An 18,133-nucleotide genomic window follows, 5' to 3' on the forward strand; every position below is an offset into this window, starting at 1 on the left:
AGAGAGTGAGGGTGAGTGAAGGCGTGGGGGGGGCGAGAGAGGGCTTTGGCGACCCCTGTGAAATGGCCGTTCGACCCCCAAAGGGGTCGCGACCCCCAGGTTGAGAACCGCTGGTCTAGTGGTTAAGGCACCAGGCTAGAAAGCAAGAGAGCATGAGTCCCACCTTAGTCATGAAAGCCAGCTGGGTGACGTTAGGTCACTCTCTCTCTCTTAGCCCAACTCATCTCATATGGCTGTTGTTGAGGGAAAATAGGAAGAAGAAATTGTGTTGGATACGTTTGCTGCCTTGAGTTATTTGCAAAAATAACAAAGGTGGGATATAAATTAATAAAATTAATTCCTTTTCCCCCCATTGCAAAGTAGTCCTGGTGCTGCTTTCTGATATGGCAAAAACTCTTATGTGGAAGTAAGTGTTAATACAAATCAAGCGTATCTCAGGAGGAAATTATACTTTTGAATTCTTTAATACTGATCTTCAAAGTCAGCCAATTGGAAGAGTGGTTTTACTTCTGTCTTTGGTTCACATGCACAAAACTCCTGGCCTTATTGGTAATATTTCTCTGTGTGACCCTTCTCCATTACCCTAATTGTCGGAGAACAGGACTAAAATAGATTCACAGGAGCTGTTTTTAGAACCTGTTCTGGGTGCTGGGCTGAACCATTTTTGTTTCTGATTTTACTAACACAATAGCAAGCTGCTTGGATTTTTTTCGACAAACACTCTATTGTTGCTTTTTGGTGGACAATTATAACATGTTTATGTTTTTGGAGAGAAACTCCAAAGGCAAAAGTGGTGAGAATACTCATAATCACAATGGATTGAATGAATAATTGATTTTTAGTGGAAAATATAAGGCTGGAATTTTTCCAGGCAGTTGCCTTGGAAATTCATAAACAGTGTGTCATATTACTGTCATCTTTAGGAACTTGTCTCATGCTTACTATATGTCTGCTTCAAAGGAGTTGATTTGATAGGATGCTTATGGGCAGGATTCGTGAACAAAAATGTTATATGCAAGTTTTGCAGGGAAGGATTTATAATATCCTATGAAATGAGGAAATCAAACACACATTTGAGAAAATGTCTACAGAGCCTTTTGGTTGATGTTGGCCTGGTTCTCTTGGCATTGTGTACAAGTAATCCTCAACTTACAATGGTTCGTTTAATGACCGTTCAAAGTTACAACAGAATTTTTAAAAGTTACGTAGGACCATTTTTCACACTTATGACTGTTGCAGCACCCCCATGATCACGTGCTCAAAATTCAGGCCCTTGGCAACTGACTCATATTTATGACGGTTGCAGTGTCCTGGGGCCATGTGATCACCTTTTGTAACCTTCTGACAAGCAAAGTCAATGGGGAAGCCAAATTCACTTAACAACTGTGTTACTAACTTAACAACTGCAGTGATTTACTTAACAATATGGCAAGAAAGGTTGTAAAATAGGGCACTTAACTCAATATATGTCTCACTTAAGAACCGAAATTTTGGGCTCAATTGTGCTTGTAAGTCAAGGACTACCTGTATTCTTCCTCCTGGGTTTTGCAGGCTCCAGTTCAGTTGAATTCTTCCTCCCCTGTAACCTGTAGTTTGGTTTACAAGAGTGTTATATGTGTCTGGGTGTGTTGGACTGCTCATAATAGCACATAATGACATGCACTATAGAGGAGAAAACAACCCAATGCTCACATTAGAGTAATAGCACTATTAAAATGATCAAAGATGTCAGAGTTCTCTGGAATGTCTTTTTTAAAAAATGTTTAAAGAAAATATACAACCAAATGGAGGGACTGGGAGATGGGAGGCAAAAAAGAAATAGAAATTTAGCATTTGATCAGAACTGTATTCCAGTACAGACTATAGCACAGGGATCTCTATTACGGCAGGAATCTTTATTAGGATAGGGCTTATATTTTAACTTAGTATTAGAAGTAGAAATTGAACAATTATTAATACTTAAAGAAATAATTTATGTACTTTTGATGTCAGTTATGCATGTATTATATCCTAAATATGTTCCGTTTAGTTTTAGAGTAGATCTCTGAGTTTGTTTTTTCAGGGCCATAGAAAAATTTCCATTTATACTCTCATGTGGCTTTTCTGAGCCTTATGCAAATGTTGAGCTTAACACTGCAAAATTCAAAGAAGTTTATTGATTAAAAAATGGTTGGTTCTGTTTTGTCTGGGAAGTGCCGATTAGATCAATTGTTTTACAAATTTTCATCCATTTCTAATTAGAAGTCCAAATTGAATATTAGCTAGGTAGTGGAGATCAAGTCCAGGTCCCTTCTATTAAACATTGTTACGTTGTTGGACTGAGGAAGCATACCTTCCTTGTCTCCCCCCTTCCCCCCCACCTCCCAAGATATGGATGGCACTCATTCTCCTGGGTCTGATTTCAGGCCTGGGGTTAATGTGCTCGAGAGACACCTGTTTGTGTAGGCTGTCTCAATTTGTATTATGTTTTTAACTGTTTTCCTCATGTATTGGATATTGTGAGTTAGTCAGAGTGTCCTGGTGTGTGGGCAGGCTAAATAAATAAATATAAACAAAGCAACCTACACATCTGCACCTGCTCCTTCAGATGTTTGAAGAATACCTTCTTAAACGCTTAAAACTGAGAGGAGAAGCAGTTAGCCAGATCTAAGGGTGCGAGATGAAAATGGAAGAGTTTGCAAAAATCAGGCTTGTGGCATTTGTGCTGCAGATGGGATGGCGTATTATTTGATTGGAATGGTAACAATACCAGCCTGATTTTTTTCATAGTGTGGCATTGCCAACTTCTGCTCTTGATAATTTTTTTTCTTCCCTCCATTCAATCATGTCCGATTCTCAGAGACTGCCTGGACCAGTTCCTACAGTTTGCTTGTCAGAGGTTTTCAGAAAGTTTTTCATTGCCTCCTTCTAGAACTCAGGATCTCCTGGTTTCTAGCCTGGTGCCTTAATCATTACATTTAACTGGCTTTTCTAGACACCCCATCATTATCAGTTATTGTGTGCTTTTTTTTTTTTTTTAATTTAAAACAATACATCAAAAAAAAGAAATAGTCAAACAAATGATCGCGACAAGAACTTTACATGATATTTACACTTTCTACGGTATGTAGGTTTCAGTCAGATTTAACATATATTAAACATAATCCTGGTTATACTTGACTTTTTGGGCGTCTGTTGTTCAACCAAACGTACCATTTGTCCCAACATTGGAAATATACGGAGTCCTTTTGATCTCTCAATGCTTTAGTCAGTCTGTCGGCTTCCGCATAATCCAAAATTTTCTCCAAAATCAAATCTTCAGCCGGCAGATCTTTCCCCTTCCAATGTTGGGAGAAACATATTCTTGCTGACGTGGTGATAAATACACACAGACACCATATATTTGTGCCTAAGTTATTGTGTGCTTTAATAATAACTCTGAAACTACTGCATGTGCTGTGGTGGCCCTGTGGTTAGAATGCAATATTGCAGGATAACTGATCATTACCAGGAGTTCGATCCTGACCTGCTCAAGATTAACTCATCCTTCCATCCTTCCAAGGTGGGTAAAATGAGGACCCAGATTGTTGGGGGCAAGATGCTGACTTTGTAAACTGCTTAGAGAGGACTGTAAAGCACTATGAAGTAGTACATATGTCTAAGTGCTGTTGCTATTGCTACTGTTAAGTTTTTTGAATATAAGAGAATAGAGCCAAGGCTGTTTTATGGTAAATTGTTTTCATTCTAGATACCAGAAATGACTTGCAGACATGAAGTTTGATAGTGTATAAATCAGCTGAATACTTAGGTGAAAGGTATTGTGACAACTCATATTTGATGAGTCAGATAGCATTTCTTGTATGGCATTTGAATTTTGGAAAAAAATTGCTCTACCAAATTCAGTAGAACACTGCATTGCTCCAAAAGACCTATTATGTTTTTAAAATCATGAAGTGCTATTGCGTACAGGGAGAGGAAGGTGAAACTATTAGGGATTGCTGTTGTAAGTGTGAAAACTGATCATTTTGTAACTTCGAATGGTCACTAAATGAGCTGTTGTAAATCGAAGAATACCTGTACTTTTTTGCTTAATTGAGCTCACCAGATGTTTAAGAAAAACTGGGCAAGGGGGCAGCCAGCTGAAAGCCCATTGAGAGGAGGCAAGGTATAAACAATTGTCATGCTGACTGAATGCAGAGCTTACGCACCAGAGAATAGGGAAAACAGGAAAATGGGGCTGTGACCTGAAGTGCAACTTTTCTGAATTTCTAGTGGTCTTCAGTGATAAACCCTGCATTTTTTTATTCTGGGTGCTCCAGAAATTGTCATTAATTTCTGGAAAGTACCTATTTCCCTGACTTTGCTTCTGCCTCATATGTTAGATATATTTGAGAATCTTCAAACTCATTTTTATTTTCATTTTCATTTTATTTATTAGCCACCAATGGGTTGAATTCATATGATATATTAAGCTATAAATTGTGGCTTACTAACCATAGTGGCTGAATTCATACACGCCTAACTTTCTAAAATGGTGCATTCCCCTTCTCTTTTTGACAACTGGAAGCCTTCAGTGATTTAGCCTTTTTCTGATTCAACACAAACCTGATAGTTTGTGTTATATGGATCGAGATGCAGTTTCATCTTCATTTACATGGCAAAAAAAGTAATAAGGGCAGTTTTATAGAGTTTGTCAAGTCTGAATATTTTTAACAAAAAGTGTAAACGTGTGGGATTGCATCAGGAACATTCTGCAAATAATCGATAATGTTTTGAGAAGCAAACTATGGCCCTAATTTTCATGAGAAACAGTTCTCCTTCACTTTGCATTTCCCCTTACTTTTTGTTTCCTTTTAGATTCCACAGACTTATGATTCTGCTATGCATTAAGCTCTCTGAAACCTTGAGTTTCAACCGGGCACTTGACCAAAGTTATCATCTTTTCTATTGTTAATTAAACAATGTGATCATCAATAATTTCTCCTTCTTGCTGCCAGTGGTATTTGTGACTTCTTGGTTTCTCCCCACAGCCTCCCAAAGAGCAGCTCTCTCTTTCTTGCCACATTGCAAAACAGGCCTGTTTCTTTAATAATTATATTAATGGTCACAGAATAGAATCTTCTCCTATAGTTGCCCATTAACTATGCAGTCTATTACACATGAAGAGTGGAGATTCAATGTGTAGCCTCCTCCTCCCCCTTCAATCCCTCCTCCTCCTGTTCGCTTTAATCAAACTAAGTTTCTTTCTATATTGTGGATATATGAATCTTCTTTCTTGGTGTATGCAAACCGATTCATTTCATGAGTATGGCTTATCTTAATTTTCCATTCAATATGTGGAATGTGATACTGAAGGGTTTTTTGTTTTGTTTTGTTTTTTACATTACACATCCATTTTATCTTTTTTTAAAAAAAGTTACCCTATAGCAGAGAGCCAATGCATGCTAAGAAATTATATTCCTTCTTGTGCATTACCTGCCTTCATCTATGTTAATCTAAGTAGTTTAAGGAAATTATTTTCCCGTTCTATTATTTTGTAAACATTTCTATGATGTGGGTATCTTTACTGTCCCAGCTGAAAAAGAGGATTTGAAAAATTACTCAATAGGAGAGACATTTCAATTATAGATCCCTTTGAGGAAACCTTTTTTATATTGAGGACTGCATTCTTTTGGATGTATTCTATAAAAGGCTGCATGTTGTTTTATGATGAAGCATCAGAGCTAGGCAGAATAACTGAATAACAGAGTTGGAAGGGACCTTGGAGGCCTTCTAGTCCAACCCCCTGCTCAAGCAGGAGACTATACCATTTCAGACAAATGGCTATCCAGTCTCTTCTTAAAATCTTCCAGTGTTGGAGCACTCAAAACTTCTGGAGGCAAATCATTCCTCTGATTGTTGTTCTAATAGCCAGAAAAATCCTCCCTAGTTCTAGGTTGGTTCTCTCCCTGATTAGTTTTCATCCATTGCTTCTTGTCCTTCCTTCAGGTTCTTTGGAGAATAGGTTAACCCCCTTCTTCTTTGTGGCAATCCCTGAGATATTGGAACACTACTATTGTGTCACCTCTAGTCCTTCTTTTCATTAAACTAGACATACCCAATTCCTGCAACCGTTCTTCGTATGTTTTAGCCTCCAGTTTCCTCTGTTCTTTTTAATATTGTCTTTCCTAGCCAATAAAATAGGAACCATCCTACAAGATCAGGGATGTCAAACTCGAGGCCCGCGGGCCATATCCGCCCTGCTAGGTACTTAGATTTGGCCCATGGGGCCATCCTGGAAACAGCAAAGGACCAGGCGCTGATCTACAACCTGGTGACAGCTGGCAGTGTGCTGAAGGAGGCCGTGGCAGCTGAAAATGGAGCTTGGGAGGGGCGCCTGCAGCTCTCCCGAGCTCTGTTTTCGCTGTCAGAGTGCTAGCAAAACAAACTACTAGCAAAAGTGGCATTTGATCACAGGGCAAGGAGGCATCGAGAAATGTTTCTGGACTTCCGGTGGCACCGCTGATGTTGCTGGACGCTCTCTCTCGGAGCGCCAGCCCTGTGATCTTGTAAAGCCACCCTGACAGCGCAAATCAGCTGTCTGGCGGCTGGAAAACCTTTCCCCCAGGAGAAGAGGGAAAGGAGAGTAATCGGATGGGGGTAGAGCTCCCCGAAAGTCCCTGAAATAGTTTTGGGGGCTCGGAGGGTGAGAGCTCCCCAGGAAGTCCAGTGAAACTCCAAGATCCAGGGCCCTTCTGCTTTAAGCAGAAAAAAACAACGTGACCACTTCTGCAATCTTTACTGAGATCTAAGTTGATTATCTATGCAGATGGAGTGAAGACAGGAGAACAGACAATCGCAAGTAACAAACCCTTAATTCCATGCTTAAATTGCTACTTTTTGAAGCTGCTTAAAGGAGTGAAGAAAATGGCGCTTGTGCTTAATAGGGTGTGAAAGTGAAAGTTGACTCTCAATAAAGCTGTTAACACCCAGCATTGTTCAAGGTGGATGGAAAAAAAAAAGGCTGGCTTTTTTGAAAGTGATGAAGGCTCACTATTACAAACATCAGTAAATACATAAATATTGATTGAAGATCTCTTTAAAGAAATTTTAGAATCATTTACCTCCGTGTTGGAAAGAATGGAAGGGTTTTTCAACAAGGATTTTATTCAAGTTCGAAACAAAGTTACAAGCGAAGAGACTGTATCGGTATTTCAGTTGCCAAATAATAGTGAGTTGCTGAATGAAGAGGTGAAAGACACAATCCAGTTTAATGTGCTTTTGGAAAATGGAATAGATGTTTTTCAAATTAAGAAGGAAAGGCTGAGAGGTTTGAAGGAGTGTAACCAGGAAATATTGAGAGAGATTTCTCCAGAGGCTTTGATACAGTCAATTGGAAAATTGTCAGGAGGTGTTGGGATCTCTAATATAAGAAGGAAGTTTCAAAGTGGAATTCTACTACTTTTTTACAAAAATGGACTCTCAATCGCAGTTAAAGAGGTGTGTTTAATGAAAGGAATTACTTTGCGAAGAGAACAAGATTATAAGGTACAGCAACTTCAGCTGAAAACTCAAGAACTTATAAAAATAAAAGAAGATGGAGGAATAAGTCTGAAGAAGAAGGTTCGCAAAAAAGTCAGGAAAAAATTGAGATGGAAAAATTACAATCTTTTTGCCTGGGGAGGATAGTAGTAGTAAAAATGAATGACTAGACCTGTATTTAGGGATATGATTTGTTTTGAAAAGTTATGTTATTGTGTAAATGAATGATTTACTTATATTTAGGGACATGATTTGTCTTGAAAAGTTATATTAAGTAATGTTACGTTTGAATTGTTATGGGCTACTGACCAAACTTTCACTTTTGTCCTGAAGTATATTAACACTAAAGTTATATTTCAAGGAATGCTTTGCTGAAAAATTTATATAAGCTTATAAAGAATGTTTTGTTGAAGAATAAATATAAACTTGTGGGTTATAAGGAAAATATAAATGGTGCAAGGGTCGAGGGAAGGTTTTTACAATATTTTTTATAGATATCAAATAGTGAAGATGTTATTTGATTATAAGCAGTGGATTTGTAGAGAATAAGACGAATAAGTCTATGCAAAGCTATTAAGTAAGGAATGTTTCCAGGAAGAATCAATATGAGTTTATAGGGTAAAAAGTAAAAATAAGGTTTTTACAATATAATTTATTTGAGATTGGTTAAAATATTTTGTTAATGTGTTAATATATGTAAGGGTTGGAGATATAATGGTTAATTGTAATTGGGTTCTGATTGTTCAATGCTGGAAGAAAGAAGACTTGCTTATTATTGAAGAACGGACAAGAATGAAGTTGGATTGATTATTTTCAAGCAATAATTGGTTTAAATGGTTATATTCAGATATGAACAAGGAGAGTTAAAGTGCAAAAGGGAGATAAATCTATAGATAGTTAGCTTATGTTTTTTTATATATGTTTGTTAAATGCTATATCCTGTATTTGCTCTGAGAAATCCGGGTGGGGGGGAGGGTTGGGGCAGGAGGGGGGAGGAGGGAAGGGAAAATATGTGTAAAATTTTTTAAAACTTTTCAATTAAAAAAAAAGAGAGAGAAATGTTTCCCCTTTTGCGTTTGCATTTCCATGGCCACCCAAGCCACGGCCACCTGGCATCAGACACAACCCTGATGCAGCCCTCAATGAAATCGAATTTGACACCTCTGTACAAGATGAAACTTCTACAGGGCACCAGGTTGAAGAAAGTTGTTTCAGAATCCCAGGCTGTAATGGCACCAAGGACCTCCTCCTCTTTGATTGTCGCTATCTGCTTCAATCTCAGCTAATGTTGTTTCTGTCTTTTCCTAGATTAACCTCAGCAAAGTAGGTGAATACTGGTGGAGTGCCATTTTGGAAGGCGAAGAACAGATTGACATAGATAAAATCAATAAGGAGCGTTCTATGGCCACGGTGGACGAAGAGGAACATGCAGTGCTGGACAGACTGTCTTTTGATTATCATCAGAAACTTCAAGGCAAACCCCAGAGCCATGAAATGGTACGTTTCATAAAACTCGACTGCCCTATGTTAAAGTGGAAAAATAATTATGGTTTGCTGATTGTTCCTTGTTGCTATTGGAGATGGTTCTTTTCTTTAAAAAAAGAATACTTAATATTGGGTCTTACCATTAGGACCATTCCTAATGGTCCCAATCTACCATTCTAGGTTGGTTTTTTAGCTGAACTGCTAAATAAAATCGATGGTGGTGTTCTTTGGTGGTGTTCTTTCTTAAAGGGCTATTAGAGGGTAAACTCAGTTCATAGCGCTCTATGTGAACTACCAGGATATATCTAGCTTTCATCCTGCAAACTAGCTGAATTCATCAATCAAACAAAATCTTTTGTAGGAACTAAACATTTTTTCATCTTGGTAAATTAAAAAATGGAAACCACTGTTTAAAAAACAGCCACCTGTAAATAGAGGAACACTCCTGAGCATAACCTACAGATACAAGATCCCATTCACATTATTTACCAAAAGTAACAACGTTCCCTTGTACTTTCATCCTAAACCATGATGTATTATGATGGGAATAAACTTTATGTCTCCTTGCTCCTTTATGCTGTGCTCTTCCTGGTATAGCTGCAAATTCATATGCATTTTGGTTTCCATTAGATGTGGCCATATTGGCCAATCTGTACTACTGTACTATTTAACTTCCAGATATGCTTTATCAAACCGTTGCCATCAACTATTAAGAATAATCACAGTTTAGGAAGGGGGAGGTATACCTTGTCTATTCCAACCTGCACTTTCTCAGCATATTGGACCTTCAACTTCCAAAATTCCCAACCATCATGATCAAAACCATCTTCAAGGTATAATTCTATTTTAGTTGAAATTTTGGGAAATGCAGTCCCCAATGTCTGGAAAGTTCCAGGTAGGAAAAATTGCACTAAACTGTTGAAAACTCTTAAACACTCTAACTGAAGGCTGTACTAATGGGTTTGTAGTGATATTCATGGCTTTCACCCCATCAGAATAAAACCATGGGCTGACATTAACTTGAATTGATTTGGTTTCCTCAAATAGTTTAAATATCTGTCTGCAATCCCTTGAAAATGCCTGTCCTGTAATTTAAACCGGGGTGCCCAGCCTTGGCAACTTTAAGACCTGTGGATTTCAATTCCCCGAATTCTCCAGAGAGTCCTGATTTAAAGTATGGGCATTGGGCCACCCTTGCAAAGATAAATTCATCTCTTGAGCTTTTGCCTCTGCCCTGTTTTCAGAAAGTCCATGAGATGCTGAAGAAGGGCTGGGATGCGGAAGGCTCTCCATTCCGAGGGCAGAAGTTCGACCCTTCCATGTTCAACATCTCTCCGGGGAACATGCATTTTTGATGGTAGCAGCAAGTGAGGAGGAGGAGGAGAACATCGTGGCCTTCATCCTTGACACGAACCCGATGCTACTGCCAGACTCTTGCATCTGGTGCAAGAAGGGTCTCTTGTTGTCCCTGCTTGTTCTTTGGGGCTTGTTTGTAAAATGACAAGATTGTTAAAAAATGATTGGCATGTGTGGGCTTGCTTTTGGGGAGGGGGCAGAGAGGGAATTGAAGTGGGAACGTGGGTGTAAGTCCTTCCCTCTAGCTCCAGGTTGGTGCTTTTGATATTTATGTGGGGGAAACCTAGCAAAAGCAGCATTACGTACTGTGTCACCACGGCAACCAGCAGCTGCTGGTAGCATTTCCTTGTCTCCTTAATGGATTCATTTGTTGCTTGGGGGGGGGGAAGAAGAGGAGAGCTTGGTTGAAGGTATTCCTCCTCCCCTTTTCAGAAATAGATGCAGCTGGGTGAAATGGTGACAACTTCTCACTGGCTTCCTTGAAACCGCCTCCTGTGTGTGTGTGTGTGTGTGTGTGTGTGTCTGTCTCCCCGCTCTCCAGCTTTTAGGGAACCCAAACTCCTCAGTGTGCTGGGCAGCGACAACAATCTGCAATCAGTGTCATTTGAGCATGATCTAAATTGTGGGTTTGGTCCTCGAGACCCAAGGAGTGGGAGGGGAACATTGGAGGATCAGGCAAGTCTGTGGAAACGAGCCAGTCCAGAAGGCAACACTTGCACCAGCGTTTCTATGACGGCCTATGAAGCCTGGCCAACAAATAACCATACGAAAGAGGGCACACTTACAGGTTCTTCATGCTGTGGTTTTGCTTGTGTTTGTGATTTAGAGATCACAGAACCTCAGAAAACTGCAGCTCTCTCCCTCTGTGTCTCTTCCCCTCTCCCTCCCTCCCTCCCTCCCTCCCTCCCTCCCTCTCTCCTCCCCGCCACTCTCTCCAAATGCTCTAGCCAGGAAGCTTTCTGAGCTCATAGCCCCATTGTCCTCATTTCCCCACCTATGATTATATGAAGTGCATAATTGTATTTTATGCATTTCTGGGATTTTTATCAACAGGAGATGGGGTAATCAGGACCATCTGGCAGAGGTTTTAAGAGCCCTTTTTGTATAGAACGATCCCAACAAAATTAGCCTCCCTCCCCCCAGCTGCTATTTGCCCCAGAAAGAAAACTGCTATTAAGGCCAATGGTAATTTTCCTCCTAGGGCAGAGCAATTTCCATATGTATGTATGTATGCATGCATGTGGCCATTGTGATTATCTTCTTTATAACTCTTTTTTAAAAAAAAATCAAACAAGGAAAAGTCGCCCTCCTATAGCTGGATAGGCTATGTCCTTTTAGGGACCTTTTAACTAGTTCCACACTTGTGACATTACATAAGAACCCTCTACTGTGTACATAATAAGAAATAAAGAGATGGTACATTTTCATTGGTCCATTTATAACAAAAGCCCCAACCCTGTCAAAATATTAAAAACACACTTTAAGGGAGTTGAATCTGTAAACAGGCTTCTCAGAAACTAAGAGTTGTCTCTTCTGTCCTGAAGGGGAGGGGGTCCACGGATAGAATACATGCTGTTTGGGGGCTCAGTTTCCCTGAGTGAATTATAATTCTGATAACAAAGTCTGTATAACAATGGCAAAGTCTAATTTCACAGAAGATGTGTCCATCCAGAAAGTGTTCCACCCTGTGAAAGCTGGGCACAGAATTGACAAGATTTGCTTTTTCAGAGGTGATCTTTTCATCTTCCAGCAAGCTGATAGACAATTGAAGAAAAGAAAAAATAGAATGACGATGTCATCTAAGGAACCAGAAAGCAACATATAATGTCAAAAAATATGGATGAATATGGATGTAGAGAATGTGGGTTGATTGGAAACATGTTGGTTGTTACCTGTATCATTTTAGACTATGACTGAGTGAAATACTGAAACTGCACAAAACATCCCATTAAAACATAAGACTGGCTTAGAGACAAATGTATTCATTAGGTCTGTCTCTGTGTGTAGGTTGGCTAATGAGCCATCAATGGTTTGATTCGCCAACCTTGGCATAACATGCTAAGGATTCTAGTAAGAAATGAGAGAACATAGCCATGGTTTATTTTTAGTGTGTTGACAGCATCATTCCTGAATTCTGCTAGCAGATGAAGCCAGGGTCATCTTGTTGGATATACGTCCATGATGAGAGAGACAATGAACTGTTGAATCACCTCTTATGGCTTACAGCAAGGGTGTCAAACTCTCATCGTCACAGTGTTGTCATATGACTTTTTTCTCCTTCGCTAAACTGGGCGTGGCCAACATGTGACGCATCTGGCCCACGGGCTGGGAGTTTGACAGCCCTGGCTTACAGGAACACCCTGTTGAATCACCCTGTGGTTCAAATAGAGAGAATATTGGTCCTTGGATTGCTCTGGTTTTTGCAGTGGGGAAGCATCTCATCCCTTTTTGAGAAACATAGTTAAGTCAAAAAACAGTGTGAGCTTTGGGAAGTGACCTAGGCAAGACCTTGGCATTCCACTCACAGACATGCTGTGGCCATGATGGCAAGGCAGTACCCAAGAACCATTACCTTGGCAGAGAGCAGCCATTCTGCTACATGCTTTTTGGTGTATTTCATGCCCCCAGGACAGCAGCTGCTATGCCACAAAAGCAATGATTGAAGCAGGCAAACGTTCAGCTGTTTGGGCAGGGCTGGAATCCCAGTCCCACATGTGCAAGGCGAAGGCTTCTTTGATGTGAGCCTGCACTTGCTTCAGAAGATGGTAGCATCAGCTGCCACTGGAAACAGATAATGCATTTTGTTCAGTAGTGGCCATTCCTCTGCAATCCAAGTTCTGAGGAAACGACAGTGGTATGTTGGTTGTAGAAAGTAGGCCTGGGTAATTTTGCATTCTGGATTTTTAAATATGTTTTTTCCTGCAAAAAAATGAGCTTTTAACATTATAGCCATTTTCTGGTGAATGGGGTAGGTCCTTACTCATGTATTCCATCCATTATATTCCATGGCCCTTGTAGGTTTCCTGGATGCACAGATGAATGCCCATGTCCCAAACAGCACCTAGTGTTAGACCAGCTTCCTTTAAGCAATCAGTATAACTTACAGTACATTTGTTATTCTAGTGCCTAATTTTTTTTTTCCTTAAAGGAAAAGAGCTAAAGAGTTGAGGACTCAACTGCCTGTAAGTGCTTCTCTGTTTTTACATAATTTATTATTTCTAAAGCACCTAAAATCAACCACGGAACAGCTTTTGAGGTTTGTCCAAAGTGCTGTGGGTGGTTCCTAGGAGCACATTATTCTGAAAAACTTCACAAGACCTGCTACTGATTAGTATTTTGTCCCTTGTCCACCCACACATTTCATTGTTGAAAAAAGCCCCTGGATCTTAGAAATAATGTTTGTGAGTTTGAGTTTTTGTAGAAATGCATCACTTCTGGTTCCAGTGTGTTTGAGGGTGACTCTCTTAACAAGTCTGAAGTAGGATAATTCAAAAGGGAGGACAGTTCTCTAGGAGAAATGCATCCTCCTCCTCTTGGAAATAAAAACTCATGGGTTCAGTTCACTAAACAAAGCAATCCAGCAGCTTGGTTAAATTTCCAGCTAAGAAAAAAAACCCCAGGAATTAGCTGATCATTTTGGTGAGTCCGTATAATGGCCGTTCGCAGAACATAAATTATCAAACCTTTTCCAAGAATTGTTTGTCACCGTATAGATTTGTAGCAATACATTTTGGCAAAATAGGAACAGGAGAGGACGTACTAAAAAAACTCAGTGATAATATCAATTTGATTTTAGTCCACAGGTATTCTAGGAAGAAGATAATATGAAGGCAGAAGATATCCTGTCCCACGGAATATCTTCTGCCCAAATAATGAACAGTTATTGAATCAGGAGTAGGGTGGGGAAGTGGGAAGAATCTAAGCTATACAACGAAAGTGGAGCCTTTGAAGAAGTGTGATTTTATTTTTAATATATCTAATCTTCAACCCAACAACAGTATTGTATAGAGTCAGGTCACTTGGCATTCATTTGGTTTGAGATTGCACTGAACTTAGCTTTCTGCTAGGAGAAGATAGCCTCCAGGATATTTAGTTTTTTTAAAAAAATGCCTCTGCTTATTCTGCATCCATTCTGTGTTTTGAATGGACAGGCTTACTTTCTTTTGTCATCAAAGGGACATCCAGACCAAGCCTGTATGTAAAGAATTAAAAAGCTAAAGTTTTACATGCCTTATATGATTTATAAAGATGCAATACTTCAAACAATTGCTACTTACTTCTTGGCCTCATCAGCTTTGATGATAGAGTTCCATAATCAGTTAAATATTTCAACAACTCTATTAAGAGAATTGTTTTTAAGATACTGGTGATCTATTTTTTTACAGTTGTTCATAGAAATTGTGATTGTTTTAACCCAAGACCTGTCCATCAAAATGCAAAAACAATAGCATGACTCAACAATTGCAAAACACAATACTGGAAGTGAATAACATTCTCATTCTCTGGGTATTGTATTAATGTCATAGGTACTTTACCCAGTAATTAGTTTTACTGCTATCATCTCTCTAAATTTAGTCAAAAATGCTGATAATACTGTTAAATTAACTTAAACAGATTCAACAACACTTCTAAGTAAAGTGGTTTATAATATTGTGAATATGTAGACTCGACCTTCATAACACATAAGCCACAGTTTATTTGACCACAGTTTACTGAGGGAATAAAACTAACGGGTTACCCAATTTACAAATCTATAAGCCCTGGTTTGCAAAGTATATTTATAATTTCAGTTTCTAAGGCCACCCACTCACCAACGACTGAACAACTTGGGAGTAAAAACAGCACTACATTAAAAGCATTGAAAATACATTTTGCTTTAATGCAACATGTGAGCCATGGTTCATCTCTCAGTTCAGAAGAAGTGTTAGAAATATTAAGAAAGGACAAGTGAGAAAATAAGCGAACACATCCGTTTTGTGTCAAAAGAAATGCAGAGAGATGAGGCAGGAAAGGGATTCAAACACATCAATCTTGATCTAACTTTCTAGAGTTAGCCTTGCCCTTAAGACTATCCCAATAAGCTTGTTTGTGCCCCAAACCATACATGAAAGAAAATCATGCCTTTAATACTAAGATTAATTTCATTGGACATTGGGAGAATGAGCTACTTTCTAAAGTGGAATTTATAAAAACAGCATCCTGAATTAAGATCTGTATATACTGGAGAGAAAAATGTCTGGTTCAGATGACAGATCATATTAAGGTTTAACTATGTTTAATAAATAACAACTGGCAGGGTTTATATTGTATGCTACCCTTAGACATGATTTGCAAAAAGTAATCTTGGGTTTTACCCAAACCAAACCACATTATGGCTTAGCATAGAACTGAATTCATGGTCCTTCAAAACACCAAAACCTAGACAAGGTGGAAGCATTCAGTTTGCTTTGGAAAGCAGGAGGTGTGGACAGGTGAGGGAGGATATCATTTCCCTCACTGACTGAAAAGGGGAAAAATTGTTCCCAAAGGTTTTCTCCCCCACCAAATGAAATGGGTTGGATCATTTCTCACATTCAGCCTGTGCTTTGCCACCCTAGTTAGCTTACACCCAGCTGCACCACTACTTCCCAGAGCCTTACATGATGATAATTCCTTTATGGTTAGAATAAAAATATCTGTTAGCAAGATGCAGCCCCCACATACGCCCACGGTGCCCATGGCAACAGGCAGACATGGGCAGGCAATGATGCTGGGGGACTTAGTTTGCATGGGCTCAGAGGGTGCCATCATCTGCTCTGAAGAAATCTTAAAACTCAGGAATCCATTCTCCGCTCCTGCTTTATGCTCTGCAGGGCAGGTTCAAAGAGAATTGACTCCACTTTCCCAAGGAGTGTTCTGTTTGAGCAGTGGGATGATCCAACTCGCAATTCCCTATCCCCCTGCCTTATACTGCATGTCATCAAAATAAGATGCTTAGCAAAAGTGAGGACCCATGCTTCTGCCTGTTGTGCAATGCCTTTGTCGCCTGGCCTCATGAAAACTAGCAAGGTGGGATGGGCAGGTAAAGGATTGTCATTTCTTTAACTGACTAAGGCCAAGCTTGGACTCCCAATCACTGTCTTAGAAAGCAAAACAAAACAGCAATACTGATTTGCTGGCTACTTTTCCATCCTGGTTCTTTGGCTTATTTGAAGGGCATATTGATTTTATTGTATGAATGAATTGTCCAGAGCTGTTGGCTCTGTAAACACCTTTCAACTGTTTGTGGTCTGGGTTGTACAGTACTAAAGGAATTTAAGAAGCTACTTTAGAAGGATCCAGCTTGGCTAATATTGACCACTTACCAGCAGCAGTTGTCCAGCAGCTGTCAGTGGGAAATGCTTCCATCATCTGATGCCTGGTCTGTTCATCTGGAGATGAAGATTGCATTGGCACCTGCCGTAGCATAATGCTAACGTTCCTTGATTGGATGAGTTCCCGATCTTGCTGCAGAAACCCATGGGAACAAGCCAGGGTCTTATTTATGGTTGTACCAATAATCTCTGCCACATGCTGATTTATTTTCTTGGTTTGTTTCAGAGCCTCTAATGCAAATCACTCTAAGAAATGAGCTCCTTCTCAAGGGCAGGGACATCTCATAAAATCTGAAAAATCTGCCCTGTGCTTGATGGTATGGAGTAGATCATAGCTCTGGTACTAATTTCTAGGTCTGGCTACCAACATGCTGAACCATGATGTGACCTGGTTGGATTAACATGCGTTGTGTTAACAAGTTATCCCAAAGGTGCTTTTTCAAAAGGCAACTGGACTTTGTTTTTGCTTAAAGACATTTCGCTTCTCATCCAAGAAGCTTCTTTAGAACTGACCTGGATGACTGAGAATCTCCATAGACAGTTAGCAAGTTATGTGAACCACATTTTATGTGTTAGTAGGGGGAACCTGTAACTCATACCATGACTGGTGAAAGCTGGCTGTTCGGTTCACTGCATTTGAAGGTAAAACACATGCAAATGTAAGCAGATGGGGAGTTAAGTAGGGTTTTTGACTGTGTAAAGATGGCTTCTTTCTGGCTTAACTTGTGCAAGCTCACCCTCGCTTATAAAGTGTGGAATGAATGAGCACGTATCACTTATCTTCCCTTGCCTTAAACGTCAGAGGCCTCATTTTGCTCATATTATAGTACATCTTAGTTCTTTTGATCCTGTGAAATGTAGTCACTGAACAAGCCACAAAATACTGACGTGGACTTCTGCTTCAGGTTTGAGTCAATCAGAAGCGCTACTATCCAAAGTCTATCATTGTGGGAGTATGGAACCTTGCTTGATTGCTGAACGCACTCAGAATGTTTAAAAAATGGTGCACACATGTTCACACAATGACTGCCAAACAGTTGCTTTCAAGAGATGGTAAAAATGATCCCTGCCACCTGAAGGGCACCCATAGGAAGGGTGGGATTTAAAAAAAATAAGTTAGCACCTACAACCATCTGATTTAATCGTATCAGTGGTGAATGCCATCTTAATATGTATATTTAGTCTTCTTGTGGGGGGGAGGGGCTACAATCATCCAATTGTACTTGCCACCTTGATTTGTTTGACCAGCCCTGTGGATATGTCTGTCTGCAGTCCCTTCTCTAGACAAGGACAGAAAAGCATGTTATTCCATTTCCATTTACTTTTGTGTTTTTAAATTTTTTATAGGCAAGTGGGAACATTTCCAAAGTGTTGGGATATAGAAAATAGTCTCATTTTCTAAGAGACCTGTCAGGTCTCCATGGGCCTGACAAACTCTT

At 39.6% G+C, this 18,133-nt stretch overlaps 1 protein-coding gene across 1 annotated transcript in view; it reads left to right on the forward strand.

The window, feature by feature from the left end:
• Window positions 1-12,302, forward strand: part of NUDCD3 (NudC domain containing 3) — a 95,038-nt gene extending 82,736 nt beyond the window's left edge. The window contains exons 5-6 of the mRNA XM_070952312.1: window positions 8,809-8,997; window positions 10,230-12,302. Coding sequence (XP_070808413.1) covers window positions 8,809-8,997; window positions 10,230-10,340 — 300 coding nt within the window. The 3' untranslated portion in view covers window positions 10,341-12,302. The remainder of the gene's footprint in view (window positions 1-8,808; window positions 8,998-10,229) is intronic.
• Window positions 12,303-18,133: the final 5,831 nt, after the last annotated feature.

The sequence above is a fragment of the Pituophis catenifer genome, unplaced genomic scaffold, assembly GCF_029215685.1.
Source record: "Pituophis catenifer annectens isolate HBS135680 unplaced genomic scaffold, rPitCat1.0.hap2 SCAF_12, whole genome shotgun sequence".
Lineage (NCBI taxonomy): Eukaryota > Metazoa > Chordata > Lepidosauria > Squamata > Colubridae > Pituophis > Pituophis catenifer.